This window comes from Diadema antillarum, unplaced genomic scaffold (genome assembly GCF_040938485.1).
Source record: "Diadema antillarum isolate AM-2024a unplaced genomic scaffold, OU_Dant_1.0 seq00000891_RagTag, whole genome shotgun sequence".
Taxonomy (NCBI): Eukaryota; Metazoa; Echinodermata; class Echinoidea; order Diadematoida; family Diadematidae; genus Diadema; species Diadema antillarum.
In genome coordinates, this window is record NW_027271755.1 from 560,996 (window position 1) to 584,430 (window position 23,435).

The 23,435-nt window shown below is 37.1% G+C and overlaps 1 protein-coding gene across 1 annotated transcript in view; it reads right to left on the reverse strand.

The window, feature by feature from the left end:
* The window catches only part of LOC139740944 (nuclear pore complex protein Nup85-like), a 50,807-nt gene that overhangs the window by 17,671 nt on the left and 9,701 nt on the right, over positions 1-23,435 (reverse strand). Inside the window, exons 4-6 of the mRNA XM_071651529.1 lie at positions 14,477-14,537; positions 3,187-3,260; positions 1,323-1,436 (exon numbers count right to left, since the gene is read on the reverse strand). Coding sequence (XP_071507630.1) covers positions 1,323-1,436; positions 3,187-3,260; positions 14,477-14,537 — 249 coding nt within the window. The remainder of the gene's footprint in view (positions 1-1,322; positions 1,437-3,186; positions 3,261-14,476; positions 14,538-23,435) is intronic.

Genomic DNA, 23,435 nt, shown 5'->3' on the forward strand with positions numbered 1-23,435 from the left:
AAAAAGAGTGATAGAAATAGAAATGATAATCTGATGAATAATTCTTTATGTCGGAATCTTACAATCACTAGCACAACTTGTGCACATCTGTACCGCTTCCCTCTCAAATTGTGTGTGTGACGCAAAGCAGCCGTCTATTGTGACTTGACGGTTGACAAAGAAGGATCTATTATTTGCAGAGCAGGAAAGGAGGCTGAAGAGCTTGAATACAAGCAGCAAAATTTTTCTGGTCGATCAGGCATTTATTATGCCAGTCAAGGTTACCTCAGTTTGGAGATGGAAGAGAAAAAAAAAACAAACAAACTGTGATGACAGAAAACACCATGATAATATTCATTAGATTGAGTGGTTGGAGGGGGAAAGTGAGGCAAGATTTCATCACTGGTTCATCTTGTAAATGAAAGCGGTGAATGTTATTTTTGAGAGGAATGCCGTACAGGAACTGGCAAAATGCCAGTATGCTGTCTCCACATGGACGTAAAAACGCCTCATGATTGCCATCAAGGATGTTTGGAAACAAGGGAAAGGCATGCTCTGAGATGCAGCTCTGATGAATGCATGAGCCAAGACAGAGATGGGAATGAGAAGTGATGAAAAAATTCCAGCTAATCTCAATTTTGTGTCACCTACCAGAGAGTGTCCTGATGATGATATAAACTAAGGCTGTGTTTATCTAAAGAATTTCTGATTCAGAATCATGATCCAGAGGGAAGCTATTGCTGTCAGTCTTAGATAAGTCAGCCACTCATGACTTTTGTTCATTTCAGCTCTTCCTTTTACTGTCTTCCCCTTCCTCCTCCTCCTCCTCTTCTTCCTCCTCTACATACTTCTGCCATATCTTCTTTCTCTTCTTCAATTTCCCCTTCTTTCTTTAGTTCTCCTTCATCTCCTTTCTCTCCTCCTTCTTCCCTTCCATTGTCTCCTTCTTTACCTCGTCCTTTCATTTTCTTCTTAAATTCTTCTTCGTCTTTTGTTTCGTGATCATCTCGTCCTTGTTGGTTGCCCTTTACTTCTTCATCTTTGCTATCCTTTTTTTTTTCTCTTCTGTCTCTCTACTGTCTTGTCTTCATTGTTATTTGTATGCGCTCAATTTCTTTCTCTCTTGTGCTCTTGTGAGGCTATTCTGTTTTTAGTTGTTGTTTTTTTGTTCATAAAAATCTTCTATATACTTGGGTAATCATCAACATTGTCATTTGGATAAAGTTCACTCTATGATGTTGTTGTTTTTGTTTGTTTTTGCTGTGTTGTTGTTGTTGATGTTGTTGTTGTTGCTGTTGCTGCTGCTGTTGTTCTACAATGTATTAAATAAAGAAATTCCATACCTGGGAGTGTCTCCACAAAGAGGATTTCACACAGGCTCCAGATGAGTCCGATAGTCTGGAAGATTTCGCACTGATCGGCGTATTCCCTTGACTTGGCTTCATGCTGGTGAGGATCTGTTAACACATCCACAATAGAATTACAAAAATATCTTCAAAAGTCAAACATTTTGGAATTAGCTAGTATTGAATCTCTCATTTTCACAAGATGCATACAAATTGGAAGTGGCGGAGATGCCATCGTCTTTTTACTCTCCTGCTAGCTTAAACACAAAAGAATTATTATCTTTCCTCTAAAATTCGTCGTTGCTGAATCAATACCTACAGCAAATGAATTCATCATAATACTCTGATGTTACAAAATTTGCAAAGTGTGATCATAAGGCAGAAAAAAATGGTTTGTTTGCCCTTAAATCACAGGGTTAAGAGGGTTTAACCCCCCCCCCCCCCATTGTGTTTTATTTTTCATTCTTTATATTTTGCTTGTTAGCAAGCTTGGGGAGAGAAGTTGTAGCAGAAAATGTGGAGACTTTTTTTTCCCTTCTTCTTGTTATGACCTATTGTCATGGAGTCACCTCACCCACCCCCACCCCAGCAAAGAGGTAGATCCACCCCTGTCTACATGTATTTGTTGAAAGATACACCGTATAATATGGTGTGGAACTGGATGTGGCAGAGCAATGAGGGAGTTTTGCCAAAATTCACATCTATGCCTTCTTCTGGATTAGGCAAGTATCATGTAATGTTAAATACCCCCCCCCCCAAGTCCAATTCTAACTGAATTTATCAGTTATTGTTAGCTAGAACAGGGTCATAAGTGACCCTGTCACATGTGCTTACTGGATGTCTAGCAAACGTCCATTGTTTCTTGCATTGTGGGTTGGAAATTAATTCAGTAATTGTGCATTACAAAAACACACATTCAAATTCATGACATCCTTCTGCCGAGTTGTTTTTACTGTGCGGACTGACAAATTGCCCTACATTGGCGAAAATTACGTAGATGTAGGGCAATTAGTCAATCAGTTGCAATAACAACTCCCATATTCAACAATTTCATGTTTTCAAATGTATACAAGCATGTTTCATCACGACACACCGAGCAAAATGTATTTTTTTCATAATACCTTAATATTAAACATACAATCACACTCTGGATACCAGTACATTGCTGACATTTTCTAGATATATTCCATCTTTTTAATACCAAACCTTTTGTGCCAGTGACTTTGGACAACGTGTACAAGGCTGCTGGGTCTAAGCACATGAAGAGTTCATGCAAAGATTTCTCCTGCCATCAATACAAGCTTGCCTGACATAGCAGCAATACCATAGTGCTTTTGAATATGTACATGTTTACAGTGTGATGTCATAACCATTCTTCACCATGGAAACTGCTTTTAAACAACCTTGAGTACCCTCAATATCTGTGAACACAATGGTACAATGTACTGTAATGTAAAAGTGGAAATTTTCATGCATTTCGCGCGACCAGAAACTAGCGCAAAAATTAAAGCACGCTAATATTTTTGCTTGTCATATGTCCAGTAGCTGATGTCTTGATTCGGCGGCATTAAAACATGCAAAACTCTTCTTACCCGGCTGAGCGCAAAAAATTAGTCACGCAAAAGTATCCACTTTTACAGGCTAATAGCTATTAAACCATGCTTGTACCCAGTTCCAACCCACTGCCCGGAGCCTTGTGCAAGAGCATTTTGTGTGGAACCAGCACTACGCCATAACAAAAGGTTATGATGCCAGCATCACTTTGGAACTCTTTAATATTGATGAAAATTGAATGGAGAAAGGGCTGATGAAATTTACATCATTTGTCAATGGCATGGAATATTCCATAGTTGTAGCTTACCTTGGGATGCCTTGCGTAAGTCCTGCACGCACTCAGCAATGAATGCTCTGTACAGGCGGCTACACTTGATAAGCCTGAAAGAATCCAAACAAAAAACCTTCAGGATTGCTATCGATGTCACTGTATTGTTAAAGAGATGGCAACGTTTCGCTTGAGATAAGAGCTTCAGGTTTCCATCGTTTATTTATTCATTTTTTTTTAGATAGTGAGAAACAACTCAATTTTAAATTCATAAGATATGCTGTAGAGCTTTCTCGTATCTACCATACTTCTCGCTGCCTGTATATGTTACAGCTTTAAAGGGCTCGTATACATGTAGTTTTGGTTGATACCTGACTTCAGGTTTTTAACATTTTGGGGTGAGATAATGAGAAACCTCTTATGAAATATGAAAGAGCATGCAATTCTAAGAGGGATTCAACATTTATTTGATGGAAATTCGTTATAAATGAAATGGCTGAGATACCCAAAACAGAGCAATACTAATAAAATAAGGGACACACATTTTACTATGATCGCTAAAGTTTTACTTTGTTTTTGGATGTCTCAGCCATTTCAAAACCCATTTTCATCAATAAACTTTGAATTCCTCTGAGAATGGCATGCTCTGTACCATTTCATAAGTGGTTTCTTGATATCTCGCCAAAAGTTAAAAGCCAAATCCTCAGCTCCACCAATACTGTACCATCCCTTTAAAGTTCAGTGACTGCAATTCAATTCAATTCAATTCAATTCGGTTTTATTTCAAATCAAAAGAAGCATAACAGTTAGTCCGCAGACTAATAGTGGTATGCGTACAGAATAAAAATACATGCATGATTACAGAACATTCACAATCCAAGAAAAAATCAAAAAGTTAAAAAACCTATTAAATTATTCAGTCATACCAATATCATACAAAGCGTATTCCTTACAGTCCTATAATTACACATTACATTTACACAAAATTACACATGTGGTGATATTGCTGTAAACATAGATGCAGACATTCAAAAACAGACAATATACATGTACTATGGCTAGAGCAGAATAAATTTCCAAATGCAACATAACGAATAAAAAAACAACAAAATTAAATCAGCGGATGTATAGTGCCATATATGAAAAAAAAACGAAAATACAACAGTTCATATCTTTGAAAAATAAAACAAACAGAGATTGCACTGATATCAAATCACCTTTCAGCACTATATATCATTAGTATCATATTACTATTGCACTGCACTTCAGAAAAAATATATATTTCACATGGTGGGAGTATGAAATTGGACATACCATGTAGGTAAAATGTACACATACACTTACAACAGGGAATACATGTGTGTATATCATAACAAATTTAAAAACCATGAGTCCAGAAAAAAAAATCAATGAAACATACCCCTTTTACTAAAATATTATCTTCATCAACATAACCATACACAGATATACGCTCATAACTATATATAATAAACAGATGTATCATGTACATACATATAAACAGAGTAAAGATAGAAACGCCAGTTTCAATCTATTTGTTCATTATATCGTTATTACTAACAGATATAATTTCGACAATATATGATATTGAAATCAAATTTCATTCAAATATAAAAATTGCAATTCAAATTTCCAAAAATTGATTCTACGTAACTATTGATTTCTTGGTTTATCAAATTACAAAATGCATTGGGCACAATGAGGCTATATCTGTTCAACTTACCAATGAGTAATGTTATTGCAAAATGTTCAAAAGTTTCACAATTACCGGAGTACTTGATTACCCAACTCTATAAAAAATATAAATCATGAGATTCCAAATGCAAATACATGATGAAATAACAAATTTCTCAAAAATTTCATAATTGCTTAAATACTTGATTGCACACATCTTATTCTTAATACAAAATGCATTGGGCACAATGAGGCTTTGTCTGTTCAACTTACCGATGAGTAATGTTATTGCAAAATGTTCAAAAGTTTCACAATTACCGGAGTACTTGATTACCCAACTCTATAAAAAATATAAATCATGAGATTCCAAATACAAATACATGATGAGATAACAAATTTCTCAAAAATTTCATAATTGTTGAAATACTTGATTGCACACATCTTATTCTTAATACAAATACATCAATTCACGTATGAAAGAAGCAAAATAAAATTTGTTATTGCTCTAATTATAGTTGAGTGATGTATATACAATTACAGAGAATTCAAGAGGTTCACAATTGCTGGGATGCTTGATTGTGCGTACCTTTTCGTTCTGATTTTTGGCAGTGTTAATTTGTGACCATTTCGGAGTCCTGTTCGAGATACAGATTGTCTACTTGAGGGAAGCAGACCTCTATGTCTGTCAGAGAGCAACAGAGATTTTCCAAAGCTCAGGATGAGGTCTGTTCGACGAGACTCCAGGGTTGGGATGTCATACAACACTAAGAGTTCATCATAATGATATTTCTCAGGAGAGGAGATCATGCGAAGAGCCCGCTTTTGAACTCTCTCGATTCTGGTGGACTGATGTGCTGTGATGCTGCTTCCCCAGACTGGAGCACAGAATTCCATCAAGGGGCGAATGTAAGTTGTGTAGACGAACACCAAATCACCACGAGAAACTCCGAATGATTTCAACATGGTAAGAATGTACAGGCGGCGAGATGCTTGTGAGATCATGTGATCAACCTGAGCATCCCACTTCAGGTTGGCTTGTATAATCACACCAAGTAGACGAAGGGCAGGTACTGCTTCCAGTGCTGTGCTTTCAAGCATGATAACAGGCGGAGCTGGAGCATTGCGTAGGAAGCTAACATGTATGATCTTGCATTTCTCAGGTTTGGGCGTCATACCATTGACGGAACACCACTGTGACAAGGTGTCCACCTGCAACTGGAGCTGACCAGCATGAGATTTGTGTCGTATGTCTACAAGTGACAGATCATCAACATACTTCCATCTCCTCTCGGTGCTCATTGCAGCATCGTTGATCATGATGAGGAAGATTATGGGCCCCAACTTGGTCCCCTGAGGAACTCCACACGTGAGCTTCTGCTCGGTCGAAGATGTGCCACAATACTTCACTGTTTGAGTGCGACAAGACAAGAAGCTTGAAATAACAGGAATGATAGCTGGGCGGACACCATGCTCCATCATCTTGCAAAGTGCTATAGAGTGATCAATTAAGTCGAATGCTTTTAGGAAGTCAATAGTGCAGAGAGTGGCCTCGTATCCTGGTCTCTCAAGACATCGATATACCTCATCGAGAAGGCTCACAAGATAGTGGCTCACAGAACTGCCCCTCATATTCCCAAATTGCTGTGGGTCAATCATCGGCTTGACATCTGCCATCATCCATTCTGCTAGGAAACCCTCAAAAACACGGGCAAGGATAGGAGTAATTGAAAGAGGTCTCAGCTGACTGAAATCGACAACGGGTGTTGTTTTGGGGACTGGACATACAGACGCAGTTTTCCAGCAGGATGGGATGTGTCCTGTCTGTAAGCAGTTGTTGAAGATGGTGGTCAAGGGTTCAGAGATTTCATATGCGAATTCTTTGATGAGGCGAATAGGTATGTCTCTAGGATGTCCAGCCTTGGATGCATTCAACTTCTTGAGACGCTTGTAGACTTCATGTCGATTGATCTTTGGAGGAGGTAGGGAAGGTAGATATGCGGGCAAGGCAGATACATCAAGGCTAGGAAGTCGGTTGCAAATACTGGCAAAATGGCAGTTGAGTTCGTGGGCAAATTCAGCCGGCATTTTATCAGAAGCCAGCTTAGAGACAGAAGACTTGCGCATCCCTGTAAGGCCCTTGATTTGTTGGTGCCATTTTCCAGGTTCAGTCCGCCTAAGGTGATGTACTTTTCGAGCTCCAAAGTTCTTTTTTGCCTGAGAAATCTCTCTCTGAACAACGTTACGAGCCTGCTTATAAGATTGCATATCACCCCTGTCATGATGGTCATTTCGGGTGGTTATGAGTCGTCTAATGCGGTTGTTCATCCACACCTTGTCATTCACTCGACGTTTGATGGACACCTCATCAAAATGAGAATGATAGCGAGCAGTAAGGATTTCCTGGAGCCGCTCTGCTTGCAAGGATGCATCGGGCTGTTCATCAACATCCGACCAGTTGGCATGTGTTATCCATTGACCAAAGGAGCGCACGGATGAATCACGATGAGGTCGAACCGAGAAATTGACATTTTGGCGTGGAGCCTGTCGAGTCAAAGGTTGGAGTGATACGATCAGGTGGTCACTCTTACCTAGGGGAGCACACGTAGTAGGCTCTCTGTAGTCACTCCCCATGTCAGTGAAGATCTTATCAAGGATGGAATTGCCTCTCGTTGGCTCCAGAACGACCTGCCGAAGCAATGTGTGCAGCTCGATGGGCTGGGTATCAAGATCATTGAAGTCTCCTGCTATTAGTAGTGTGGTACTATTGGACAGTGCTCGAACTAAGTCTACAACATCAACGATGTGATCGCACATTTCATCACCATAGGGACAGCGTGGTGGGAAATACACAACACCGACAACTATGTCATGTCGCCATGCTGTATCTGAGGATGACTTTAGCTTGACCCACATGATTTCCAAGGATGGAGGGGTGTTGGCTTCAAATACCATGGTGGCGGTGATATCATTGCGTACATACAGTGCCACACCTCCGCCAATGCGACCGTCAGAGCGATCACGATGTAGCAGTTGGTATCCAGGAAGAAGACATATGCTGAGGCAGGTTTGTCGACGGAAAACCAAGTTTCTGTGACTGCAATCAGATGCACATCTTGAAAGTGTGTGTGTGAAGTTGCAAGGAGTTCATCTGCCTTGTTACAATAGCTTGACAAACATCAGAATGAAATGAAAATGAAAGTCAGAATGCTACCCATACACAGACATTGACTAATCACATTCATACTATTGTACACAAAGTTCTTTACACGAGCAAAGTGACAACAGGTTTGTCTTTCCCCTTATTGTGCACATCAAATGCTTGGCTTTCATATCTAGATGACATTTCATCTGATTGACAAGGGGAAATCTGTTAAAATATCTACCAGACTTGTTACCTCTGTCAAGGGTGGAGGTTATGTTTTCATTACCGTTGGTTTGTTTGTTCGTTAGTTAGTTAGTTAGTTAGTTAGTAAGTTAGTTAGTTAGTTACTGTAAAAGTGGATATTTTCGCGCGACTAATTTTTCGCGCTCGGCGTTGTTCGAAGAGTTTCGCGTGTTTTTAATTCCGCGGAATGAAAACACGAACTTCTAGAACATATATGGCAAGCAAAAATATTCGTGTGATTTTGTTTTCGCGCTAGGTTCTGGTTGCACGAAATACGCGAAAATTTCAACACCGTGAAAAATTCCACTTTTACAGTAGTAATAGTTACATTTGTATAGTTTGTTTTTTTGTCCCTGTGCAAAATAACTCAAAAAGTAGTTAACGGATTTGGATGAAACTTGCAGGAAAGGTTTAGAATGACACAAGTAACAAATGATTAACTTTTGGTAGTGATCCAAGAATTTTGGGGGAATTTATGAAGGATTTTGTATATATTTTGGCATGTAATGTCAGTGAACTTGGGAGTTCAGGCTGCGCGTATTTGAGGTTTGCATGCGCGCACTAAATTGCATGCTCTAGTTTCTGCTACAACCTGTAGGGCGAGGCGCGCCGTGCAGCTGAGGGCTTATGAGGTAACGAAGGCTTCTGTTTTGGGAAATCGGGCGACTTTCAGCACACAATGCTAGAAGTGTGTATGGGTGGAAATCACTGATATCTCTATGGAAGAACAAAACCATTGGTGGAAATGAGCTGTATGCTTGGCGGAGGTCTGCGTTCTCAGAGAGCTTTTCTAGTTTTAATTGATGTCTTACTGTACATGTATGTTTAACCCGTTGAGGACGGTTTGATTTTGCTACAACATGAATTTCCCCCAGACATCTGCCCGAGTACACTCGGGACTCATCCCAACAGGTTAATGACCCATATAGCAATGCACCAATTAACTCACTACACAAGGCCATTGAATCAGCTTTTATTCTTATTTGCGAAGCCCCCAGTTATGGCCAACATGAGTTACAGTGAATTTAATCTGAATTGGCCTTATATGGTTCCTTATCTCTCACATTCTTTTTTTCACTAGATTTATGTGAGTGGAGAGAAACTCTTTGTCTTATTTCTTGTTTCCCCGTAACAACATTTCCCAGAATCAGATGTACTGTATTGGGAGAGATTATCTTATTACTGAACTATTCTTTTTTTCTCAAAATGTGTTCATGCTGCTATCTAATGAATATAAACTTCCAATGAAACAGGATGAGTGTGGTTGCATTTGTAGGGCTCCACATGATGATGTATATGGGTAGGCTATAAAAACTTGTCTGCCCTGACGATTTCATCAGATGCTAATGCATTGCGTACTCAAGCCTATTAGTATTTCTCCTTACTGCTAGCAATGCGTTCAAACGCAAAAAAACAAAAACAAAATAAAACAATTCAAAATGCCATTCGGCCAACAACACTGGGAGAAATTAGGAGGCCATTACTGGCTGTTTTTCTGGAGAAAACAAGGAAAAGTAGAAATTACGCGGTGCGTAATATATGTGACCGTGCACCTCAAAACGAACATAAAGTCGCACACACTGATTTTGCGTGAGGACTGAAAATAAGTGAAATGGGTCAACCTAGCCGAACTTGACTTTTTCATATTTTCTGAAAGAGCGGGTTTTTTTTTACATTATGCTAAAATTTGGTATCATAAAACGGGCAGGAAAATGTGTTCTTTAGCAGTTTATCTCGAACATTTTTTGGTAGAATAGTGTGATTAGACCATGTGTGTCTTTAGAATCCCTTTTTCATTTCTGAAAAACCTTGTCCACACTCTTCACTTTCAACTCTAATAACTTTTGAAAGGAAACTTCTACTGCTTTGAAAGTTGGCATTAATTATGGACAGAATGTGTTAACGAGACATGCTTAATTTCAGTTTAATCTGATAATCTCTTCATTGTTGTTACTCTGGTGGTTTACTTCCTGTTTTTTTTTGTCCCATTCATCGCACAGCCAGCACGGTTTGGTAAAGATTAAGCGCTTGAATAGACACTGTACTTCAGAGCCTCTTTTCTCAGTTCATACTTTTCCTGAGTTTGTGTTTTCTTTCCAATAGTTAGATAGGTTAGGAGAGTCCATTTGATTTGAGTTATACATCATTTTAAGGCTTAAAGTCTGCTCTTTCAGAATGTGATCTTAACTAAATATTCATGTCTGGCGACTTTTTGTTTGTTTTGAGGTGCAGGGTCACATATGTCCCCGCCGGAAGTGGCATTTTGTAGCAAAATGTGCAATACAGGTCAACAATCAAGGTCAAAGGTCAAAGAAGTCAAAGGTCAAAATTCTGTGTAGAAGTTTTGAAGCCCTCACCTAGTGCGATCACATGAAGCAAACAGAATAAAAATCGGGTTAGAAATGGCAAAGGAGTAGCATTTTGTAGCCAATGTACAATATAGGTAAAAATCAAGGTCAAAGGTCAAAGAAGTCAAAGGTCAAAATTCTGTGTAGAAGTTTTGAAGCCCTCACCTAGTGCCATCACATAAAGCAAACGGAATCGAAATCGGGTTAGAAATGGCGAAGGAGTAGCATTTTGTAACCAAAGTACGATATAGGTCAAAAATCAAGGTCAAAGGTCAAAGAAGTCAAAGGTCAAAATTCTGTGTAGAAGTTTTGAAGCCCTCACCTAGTGCCATCACATAAAGCAAACAGAATCGAAATCGGGTTAGAAATGGCGAAGGAGTAGCATTTTGTAGCAAAATGTACGCTATAGGTAAAAAATCAAGGTCAAAGGTCAAAGAAGTCAAAGGTCGAAACTCTGTGTATATTAAGTTCTGAGGCCCTCACCTAGTGCCATCACATAAAACAAACAGAATCGAAATCGGGTTAGAAATGGCAAAGGAGTAGCATTTTGTAGCAAAATATAAAATATAGGTCAAAGGTCAAGGTCAAAGGTCACAACTGAAATTCTGTGTAGAAGTTTCAAAGCTCCCATGTAGTGCTATCATATAAAGCAAACAGAATCAAAATTGGCTCATAAATGACACAGAGAAGAAGCAAATTGAAGATTTTGATCACACACGGACGCACACACGGACGCACGTACGGACGGACGGACGGACACACGGACACACACACGTACGGAGCCCGTTTCATAGTCCCCTGCTCGAACTCGTTTGGCGGGGAAAAAAAATGATTGGGTGAATTTATAATGCATTTCTTACATTTTATACTCACAGTGCCTCACAGGACAAAACGGAGAGCTACAAACACAAATGCTATCATTTTTTAATTTTCATCAAAGCGAGCACCTCAACTGTTCATTTTCAAATATAATTTCATGCAATATGTATAGGCTCTCACAGATTCACCGCAACTATTTCTCTAGAACGAGTGAAATTTGTTTTCCCCTTTCTTCATGTACACAGTATATCAAGTCAAAAGGAATTTGGCATTGAGAGAATTCTGTTTCAAGCCAGGCACTCAATAATATGAGCAAAATTCCTGGAGTTAATATGCATTGTACACTAAAGATCTTTTTCACTATTTGTCGACAGCTCAAACGTAGGAGGAAGGGGCATTATTTGATGATTCACACGCTGCAATAATGTCAATATGAAAACATATTTAGATTTCTGATACAGGGTGAAACAGCCACTTCAAGTTCCTGTAAAATCCCCTCCAAGTTCAAATTGTCTTTGAGCAAACAGATTTAAAATCAAACTATGTACTGTAAACACAGAAATTTTTGCGGTACATTAATTTTTGCGTAATTCACGCATTTTTTGGGCAGTACTAATTCTAAAACCCACAAAAATACCTCCACAGTTTTATCTGCACATTTTTGAAAGGGCTGACAATTGCACAGTAGAAACTCAAGTACCCGCGAATATGTTTTTGAGCCGCCCAGCGTGAAATATACACTAATCGCGTGAAAATATTGACGTTTACAGTAACAGAAGGAAGTTTATCAAGCTTCAAGTTCTAAAATTTGAATGTTGCAGAGATCTAAAGTACAACTGTGTATCATGCTTTCTCATACAATGTACATGTACTGAAATTGGTGGAAGCCACACCATTCAAATCTGTTGAGACAACAATATCACTCCCTCTAGAATCATTGGTTTCTGTACAATGTGAAAGAAATTAGAAATATCATATTTTTGGTCAATAGTTTTACAACTACAATTCCTAAAAATGCCATCATTGCTACACATCAAGTCATTAAAATTGTACAATAACTTGATTTTGAAAATATTCATTCATCCGGTTTTATTTCATTTAAAGAAAAAAAAAACATTTTGGTAATGTACAAGATTCATGCATGTGTATTTAGGGTTATGGGACACTTTAGAAGAGGTGATGACGTTATTGCATCATCTACATGTAGGTACAGTGTACATATTGTACATGAACAGTGTACAAGTATGTGGTATACATTATAGTGCTTGTGACCAATGTCAATGTACCATGAAAACACTGGAGACTTCAAATTCATTAACCTTCTAATCTCATGTCAGAGTTAACTCTTTTACACTTTTACTGTCGTATAACCTTTTCTGTATTATTTTTCTACAGTGTACTTCCTGCTGTTTGCTGAAGTAAACATGAATACATTAGAGTTTTTCTTTTTCCCTTTTATATACTGAATAACAGTCTCAAAATACCAAAGACATTGAACACACACCCAGGTTGTAAAATGTCATTATTGATTTAACAGCGCAACACTATTAATGCAGTTTGTCCCCCGAAGCAGGGATATGCAGTCAGGCAGTCAGTTCTAAAAGAGCCAAAAAATGCGGTTGAGCATGACATATCACACGTCGATTCCGCAAGCCGGATACAGTTCAATTCAAGATCAAGTTGTTATAAAAGCAAGACAGTTGTACGTTGTTGTGTTTTTTCTTTAAGGATTATATCAGTCCTTTGGGAGTGAAGCAACACAGGAGGGGAAATTTGAGTGAAACTAAGCAGCTAATTTAACCAAGGTTCATTTTCACTGCATGATCGACTTGTCAGCCACTTCTCACAGAAAGCACTCAAGTGTTCACGACGCATGAAGGAAAATCTACTCTCACATGAAATGAAAAAATTTTGTTGTTTTTTGTGGAAGACCTTCCATCAAATGCATTTCGAAATTGCAACAAAAACCAATTAATATGTGTGGGCTGATGAGGAAAATCATTAAAATAATGAGGAAGCATCAACAATTTTCCTACATCATTTGTATGCAATTTAAGCATCTCAAAACCAGGATTACAATGTGTGCTTGCCATATTTTGTAGCTGTTGTTGTTTTAAATAGAAGGAAAAAGAAACTCAGCTCTAGAGCGATTTTATGAACACAGCAACTCATCAAAACTGGATGTTCCTACGCAAATGAAATTCATGACAGCAATCAAGTATCAAAGAAGAGAACTCTGAATTTGAAGGTTCGGATATTTTTTGATTTCTCAATTCTATGTGGATAAAAAAAAAGTCATGTATTGCAAAACTGCCATAACAACTGATGTCAAGAAAACTTAAATTTAACTTAAAAACCCAATGGTTCACATTCTAGACAAAATCATTTCAAAGTTGAATACTAAAATGCTGATTTGCTTTATGAAAAGTTTGAGTGCATCTATAGCCACTCCAATTTGTACATGTTTGCACAGAGCGCCCCTATACTGTATTCCTGCTGTCAATCTCTCAATCAAGGTACCCGTGTTGATACCAGGCACGTAGGAATATTACCCAGTTTTGAAATTGAGATATAATCATAGCTTTTCTTCAATTTTTCCACTGTCATGCCTGTGATGAAGATTTGTTCACTGGAGATGTGCAAATACAAAATATGTATATACCCAGAGGGCGAATTCTTTGTACATCACAGAATCACTTCCGAAACTCTTTCAGAGTGCAATTTGAAAGTGGCAGTTAGGCAATTATCACGGCTGATGTTTGAAGGACAGGAGTTGAAAGCAGATTGCAATTATTTCAGCGTACAATGACAGCTGACATAGAGAATACATGCATCACTTTATTAAAGAAGATGTCTGTCTCCCTGTATTTATGATACCAAAGATCACAGGTATTTACACACACACACACACACACACACACACACACACACACACACACACACACACAAAGAAGTTTACAAAAGCTGCATCCTGCAGTTCACCTACACAGTAAGTATACATGATCTCATCTTTACCAAGATCATAAAACTTTGACTAAGCAAAGCTCCTGCAGGAGATGAATAGAGAAAAGAGATTTATACGTACTGAGGCTTCCTTGACATGTCTTTTTCATCAGGGGTGTGTCTCTGGAGGGAGGTGAAGACATCTGCCATTGGAGAAAATTAACAAATAAACACACAATTAAAAGGCATAATTTTCCATATACATGTATTTGTAGAAGAAACAAAAACCCAGCATTAGTGCTCTAAAACAGTTCTAAAATGTGAGTTAGAGATTTATAAAAACACCCACTGTAAAAAATTTGAATCCGTATAATCGATGTTAAGGATTGTTAAATACACAAAATGTGAATAGTTATAATAAAATGTTTCCAGACTAAACTGTCTACAGTTACGGTTTAATGAGAAATACTGATATCTCCTTTCATATTTAAGGCTTTATTGCAAAAATTGTATGTGGTAGGATGTTTTGTGATACAACAGACCTACACATATGCATCAAATGAGATATAAAATATCTTGAACATTTTTTCAATCACTGCTCCCAAAGGCAAACAAGACCTTTAAGAAATGAGTATCTAATTGGTGCCAACTTTTCTAGCTTACTATATGGTCAGTTTCACGGTAAAGGGTGTAACTTTCAATTTTTAGCCTTTTGGCCCACCCTGAACACATAGATTTACAGATCTCAAAGATTTTTTCCCATGTGAGTCACCTTATGAGTAGCCACCTTGGGTAGCATAATCAGGTCCAGGTATTGATGCGTTTTGTTTTGACAGTCACATATGTACCCTAAAAATGACTATTTTGTTGCATTGAAATTTATATAACATTTTTGAAATGTTCATAATTTTCTACAGCAACTGCAGAGATCTAATTTTTTATGTTAAAAGCATAGTTGTATGGTCAATTGAAATGACCAAATTAGTTTGGTTTGCATCTGGCCCTTTATTTTAGAATGCTATGACTTCAAATTTGAGGTTTCGGAGGCTTCATTTTCCGTTAACAATTGTTTACAAACTTTGATGGACAGTAATGATCAGTGGGTGTGTTTTGGTTACTTTCTTTTATGCTGAAAATAGTAAGGTACATCTAAACTTTAGACTTACATCAAAGTTTACTTGATTCTAGGGCTATTTGAAATTTTGTGATAATTTGATTCCATCAAGTGAAATTTCCGTTAGCAGTTTTGAAGCCTCCGAAACAAAGTGTTTAGTCAAATAATATGAATATAGATAAGAGAGGTGACCTAATCTATATGTCAAAATGTAGGATATGGGGCCCTAACCTAATAGACCAAAAATAGTTAAGATCCGCCAAACTCTCTGAAAATAGGAGACAATACAAATTTTCCGTTAACACGTGAAGCCTCCGAGACGCATTGAAGCCTCCGAAACAGCAAAAACATCTAATTTGACATTTCTGATAAATTCTTTTAGTGTCTGCCCCAAATTATGCCATGAAATCATCAACAGACATGGACAGACAACAAAAATGATAAAAACATTATGATACTGCATTAATTTTTTGAGCCAATACACTTTATAGAGAAAAAGTGGTTTCGGAGGCTTCAAACGGATGTTAACACTGCATTTTTGTGATTTTCTCTGGACAAAATCAAATTAGATTTATTGTTCACCCACCCAATGAGTGCTTATGACATATCTAAAGATATTTAATCACATTCAGTTTTCTGGCTGCTTTGTTTACTCACCAATATAGATTTACTATACGATTTAGGGCAAGTCCAAGATATCGCGCACCTTACGTATGGGACATTCAGAGATTTCAAACCTCTGAAAAATAATGAAGGAGCACTTGGATTTTACTGTTTATCATCAGGAGGACTGGTAGCCCTGAGAAGAATATTGTGCTTAAGTTTGATGTCATTTGACCATGGGTTAATTATTTTATTAAGAAAAATATGGCAACTTACGTATGGGACCAGAGAAAAACTGGATTTTTCAAAATAAAGTTTGAATTGAAAATTCTCTGAAAGTACCTTACTGATCAAGTTCTGTTTAGAAGTGAAGAAAGGTACAATACTGAAGTATCTTTCAGCAAAGTTTCACTGCAAAAGAATAAAGCATATTTTCATGAAGTTGGTTTAATTAACGAAAGTACACCTTACGTATGGGACATGGCTCAACTTACGTATGGGACATTTGTCTTTAGTGCACAAGTGTATTCATGGGAATGACCTTAAATTTCCCCATAGTGTCATATTCAGTTCCACAAATCATACTACAACATGTAACAAATGAAATAGACTTCCAAGTGGGTACTTCCCCGGTTCAGGTACCTAACAAAAGCTAAAATAAGACAAATAAAAGTAATTACCAATTTACAATTAAATGTCTTAGTTCAAAATGGATTCCATCATGCATTAACACTGTCCTCATGATGTCTGGTATACAGATACAGTATACATATACTGACACTCTATTTCTAGCCCATTTGTAATACTCTGGTCAATATTTTTTATCAAATGAAAAAAAAATGTGCAAATTCTAGCTTGTGACCTTGATGTAGCATACGTGCACATGTACCATGACTAATTTGTAGTCTTAATAATTTTAACTGTAAAATCAAATGTCATGTACAGTGTAATTTGCAAATTTTATACAGTTTGAAGTGGGTACTTTCAGTAGTTCTAGGCTTACCTTGCAAGTTGTCTAAGTTTTTATAGAGCTTTATAATTGTTTGAAATGCAGCACAAAACACAACAACAAGAGTAACTCATTTTGCTCTGTAATCATCATGTTTTGCCATGTGAATTTTAGCTTCTGCAAAATCAATCAAATTTTAATGAAACTTTTAGATTTTAAAGGCAGCCGATCGCCATCCCTAATGGTACGTAAACTCCGAACGACCGAAGTTTGTGCATGCAATTGCGCAATGCTACCACTGAGACAAGTGTGTGTGTGTGCGTGTGTGTGTACGCATCATACACAAACATTGTCACCGCGAGCTGCGGTGATTGGAGGAGAGAGGCCAGAAGACGCTGCGGCGTGTGTGTGTGTGTGTGTGTGTGTGTGTGTGCGTGTGTGTGTACGCATCATACACAAATATTGTCACCGCGAGCTGCGGTGATTGGAGGAGAGAGGCCAGAAGACGCGTGGCTCTTTCGGCCTCTCTTCATGCGCATGCGCACTGAGAGTGTGCGTCCATTCGGAAGCTCTCGTGGCTCGCTGGGACAGCCATTTTGGGTTAGGAGATAAGCACAGGGAGCTCTCTTGTAGCCTATCGTATTTTCGCTGACCCATTGAGCCAGCGCTATTCTCATTCGGGGGTCACTACATTTGATACAGAATGGGGGAGGCAGCGTGTTGCGTTCGTCTCCGTGCCGCACAAACCACTCGCCACGACTGAGTGTCTTTAAAAGCTGTGGTAGAACAAAGAGATAGAAGAATGTATGTACCAATGCTGGCACACTTTTTTTCAAATTGCTTGGTCTATGCTACCAAAGATGACAAAATTAGTGTTTACTTTGTACATGCTTGTGTAGTGATACAGGAAAGATTATCATTAATTGTACATTCAAATCTTAAGGGAAAAGGTAATTCTAGATTTGAAACACTTAAGTAATTCACTGATCTGAAACTTACAATTTTGATAAATTCTAATAACCTCATTTGATCATACACTACCAGATTGGAATGCATGTTGATAATTGTGTAGATGTGGGGACCGTCTACAAAGTAAGTATGAGTTGATGAAGGTGTCTCAGAGCACATCTGTCTCTTCAAACACAAAATAGAAAAGAAAATTGAATTCCCTATTTGTTTGTGTAATTTGTGTTTTTAGCACTCCAACCACAGAACCAGTATTGATATTGTGGTTCATGGCAATGTAAACTACAAAAGTCTTCATTTTACAGGATTTTCAGAAATCATGCTCATGACCTTGATAAGTCATGATATATTCTGAGGGGGTGCAGTTGAAATATTAAACATCATATCAAAATAAAAAGTATTCTCGTAGGGTTTTTCCTTTGCTATCAACTCTAGTAATGACATTGAAGTTACCTGCTGTCACCTTGATTAATTTTTCTTTTCAGTAAGATCGGTAATGTTGTCATTGATGAGCACCACAAGCACAATTGTTTTGATTTCCCTTTTGAGGCTGTACAGCCTGTAGTACATGCTGAACAGTGTACTGCACCTAAAATGACACTCAGAGAATCACATTCTCTTGGACAAAGTCATTTTGTAGAGAGGTAAAGTTGAAAATGATAACTGAATTAAGAAAATGTCCAATATCAATATGTTAAAAGGAGGAATGTTAATTTAAGGCCAGCTGCCCAGCCTGTATTGAAAATAATAAAATACATATATAAATGAATATTCTTTATTTTCCTTTCTTAATCATAGAAAGACTCAATAATGCTGTTCTTACACTCTCCCTGAGGTCAACTGAGTAGGAGAGGCAGATATATAGACATATCCTTCAGAGTAGGTGCAAAGATATCCATTAACCAAACAAATGTAAGGACATAATAGCATCCATGTCAAAAGGCGGTTTTCCCATTCACTTTGCATGTAATGTCCCATACGTAAGGCATTTGTCCCATACGTAAGCAAACTTTAATTAGTTATAAGATGAAGGACTAATTAAATTTTGACATTTAGTTTTGCTAATCTGGAGTTGAAATTAATAAATTAGAACTTCCTAAAGTTTGATTGGTCAATGTTAGAAATCTTAAGAAAAAACTTAAAAAAACATACTCAAATCCTTACGTATGGGACACTTCGTTCTGGGAAAGTGCATAATTTGCATAATTAATGTGCTGACCTTGTCTTACCAACTGGAAATTATACTAGCTCATACAGGGGTCATGTCCATAAAGGAACTAGGTCAAGGACAAATTCAACTGATTTTAGATGAATATTTTTGATTTGTCCCATACGTAAGGTTTATTTTTACTTTATGCAAATTAAGGCCATATTTCTTGCATAAATTTGCATAATTCAATATTTTCTTTGCTGGAAATATATGATTTAACTCTTTGGCTACAACATGATATCAATAACTTTTTGATTAGATCAAGATGAATTTTGAGCATCTGAGGGGACATTATCTTGGACTTGCCCTTTACCTATTTTTCTTAAACAGTGCAGACGTGTCACACATAACTCACCTTTTCATTCAGCAATAAAATATGAGCAGATGAGGATGTTGCCCTACAAATATGTTTAAACAGTGTATATCAACTAAAAAAGACACAATTTATCCATCACTTTCTACATAACATACATGATTTTCATAAAAACATAAGGCATACCAAATTAATTTTCCAGATGTTTCGGAGGCTTCATTTTATGTTAACAGCATGTAAATGGAATGTTTTGATTACAATTGTGTAATTCTAAGTCTATCAAATAACTGTTTGGACTGAATGAGACGTAATGATTCCTCAAGCAAGGTGTAGATAGTTGCTTAAATGTATGAAAAGCATTTATTTTGTAGGTTTCCTTTTGAAACAATGGAACAGGCTAGATATTGAGAGTAATGAAAGTGACTTCCAGCTTGCGTGCATGCCCACATCATGCAACAGTAGTGCAACAAAGCAAGTAGTTGTGGATACATCAATGTTCTTAAGTTGGATAACTCATTTTTACTCTTGAGAGAAGTTGAAGTGTTGTGACCATATTTGTATCACTCTTTTGACTGGTTACACTTTGATGATGAAGACCAAACAATTACTTGATTATTTAGTGTTAAATACACTTTTTTTTAAAAAGAACTGTCCTGTCCTGAAGATTCAAGGACTTTAATAGATGGTTATTCAAGAGGGAAGCATACACTTAACTAAGAAATATATTACTTTTGAATTTAAGGTTCTATATTTTATGCATGATCAAGAGCAAATGGTGGAAAATATTTTTTTTTGATTTTTACACTTTCGACTCACTATCATCTGAGTGTAATAGTTTCGAAACACAATCTTTTACATGTCCATTTATAACCCATTGACAAATCCATTCCATTGTTACTCACATGGCATTTGATTTTGCCATACTAAAATCTTGACTTTTTTAGCTTTCCATTTCTTAACAAGTTCTTTGGCTTTCATTTCCAATACTTATTTGGAGGAAAGTAATTAATCGATAAATTTGTGAGTGCAGATTATCATTTCTGTGGTGTGACTTGGATCACAGGGTACTATTTTGGAATTTTGACATTTGATTACTTCATTCAGACAGGTTTTCATGTCAGTCTGTATGTCAGATCTAATGCATGCTAGGTGCAACACAATCTTGATACTATATTATACCTATTTTCCATACTTTATCATGCTGGCATGGACCACTTGACTATTTTTGATTAAACAAAATGTAACTTGTGTTACGAAACATCTCTTTGCATATACACGTGTGAGACTCTATGACATGTTTGCAGATGTAGTTCTCAGTGCAGTAAATGGACAGTAATGGTTGGGATAGGATTGTTTATAAATGACATATAGACCTCTACTTTAAATAGCCTGTTTTCATGGGGTACATGTACATGTAGTTTACATGGGTGGTTGACTGGAGAAGTTATGTTCATGAAGAACAATATTGAAATGATTGAAATCTTTATAATCTGTTTAATCCTGGCTTTTCTGGAAAAAGTTACAAGCCCCTAACTATTTTGAAATTCAAAGGGTTAAAACTGTAGTCTGTGGGTTTATATACTATTTAAAACAAACTTGTGGGTTTCTAACAAACTTAGATATATAAACACATTTGCTGCTTTTTAATTTTTTGCTAAAAAGGTCATTTTTATAAACAGTAAAAGTTCTGTGAGCAATTTCTCAATGTGTACCTTCAAAAACAGGCCTCCTAGCTGTCACAGGAGTCACACAAATTGGAATTTTATAAAATAACTAAAAAAAAGAAGCCTTTGAAGAATTAGTAAATTAAAAATTAAATTATATGAAACAGGGGTGACTTGTATACCACATAAAAAGAAAGTAAAATTCTAACTATCATATATTATAGGGAACTATACATTTGGTCAACATTTTTTTTTAAATTCAAATTCATACACAGTCATGGGTAGGGTATGTACATTTATCTTTTCAACAGGTGATTCAAAAAGATGAATGGGATCTTGACCATTTCAATTTCTATCGAGCTCCATGATAATATCACCAATATATTGATTATTCCAACTCCATTTTGATGATGACAGTTTGATGATGACCCTTACATGGAATGGCTGATCGGTGTTCAAGATTGCTGTTCTATGACCATGATCACTGCATTTGATAGCTATAGTAGGGGATATCAGGCATGGTCCATATGCAAAAGAATGTTTATAAGCCTTTTTTCCCTTTCTATATTTTACAATGCTATGTTGTAATCTAACCGTCATGCCATCACATACAGTTGTAGTCTATTTTCTATCCCTTTCTCATCAACAGTTGAAATTGATTTCACATAAAAACAATTATGATGGGTGGTTTATGTCAATATACATCCCACAAACTGCACTTATAAAGCAAGCAAGCATAATCTTTAAGTCTAGCTACAGTTCTAACTCATTGAAAGTAATTCTTACTGCATTATGATGAAAAGTTTGACAAATGCATACAGCTGTGGTTTGTACGTGTGTAGCCTCATCATGTTCTGCATTGCCAAAGTCATGCATATGCAAATACAGTGTACTATGTATACAACTGAGCATAAAGATTTAAAATATTTTTCTTTGTCTCTTAACATATATGTTGGAAAGTCTTTTTTCTGCATACAAATAAATACTATTTTACATGTTACAACATTGTTAGTTGTGTATTTGGAAACAATCAGCTGCATTAATGTACTTCATATCATCTTAAAATGGACCATTTTTGCATGTTAACAGTTATGATGAAGCCTCCGAAACATGCATTGCTGCTAACTTTAAGCAGCAAAAAACTAGAAATGTCGCTATGGCGACTGATGCCTCCGCCATAATGCATAATTCTCCTAATAGGCGTATAGTACAATGTCTTCACAATGTGTGATCCATGACAGTTTCACATAACTGGCAAAATATTGAAATGACAGGTCTGTCAGAAATGTCTTGAACTGGGTTGCTATAATTTTCTAAGAGTGCAGGTACACATATTTGGGGAATTGAGAATTTTTACTTGAATTCTGACGGACCTTTTTATTAGTTTTTGCATTGAGTAATTTCCAAGGTATGATGAAAGAGTGTAATGATGGTACAAAATAGATTTTTTTTTTTTGTTGTTGGGGGGGGGGGGCATTGAAACCTGGCCTTTGACCCTTAACCTCTGACCTTTGACCATCTAGCTGGAAATTTCCCAGAGAATCTCAGGGTAATGCATGTATTAAGTTTTGAAACTAATAATGCAAGCATTGCATATACTAGTACATTATATATGAGGGAAATAATAAAATTTTGCGGAGCTGACTATTGACCCATGACCCCTAAATTCCGTAGATAATCCCTGCCAGTCAGTACATGCGTATTTACCAAGTTCCACGAAGATACATTGAACCATTAGCGAGAAAAGTGATATTGCAACATTTTCGTCTCACCTTTGACCTTTTGACCTTTGACCTTATGACATGAAACTCTCTCTGGAGAATCTTTACGCAGTTGTACACGTCCACACCAAGTTTCAAGAAAATACCTTTTGGGCATTGCATAGATATGGGGGAATTTGCAACATTTGTGGCATTTGACCTTGACCTTTTGACCTTTGACCTCTTGCCAATGTCACTAAAATCTACTCAACTAATTGTCCCATCATACATCATCCTTGGACCAAGTTTGGTGAAAGCTGCTTCTTTCAGTTTTGAGTTATCACGTAAACAGATAAATTTTAGGATTTGACCTTGATCTTTGACCTTTGACCTCTGTCCGATTTCACTGAAGAACTAATCAAGTAATTGTCCCATCATACATCATCCTCCAACAAAGTTTGGTGAAATTTGCTCCATCCAGTCTTGAGTTATCGCGTAAACGGATACAATTTCATGATTTGACCTCGACCTTTGACCTTTGACCTTTAGCCGATTTCACCCAAAATCTAATCAAATAATTGC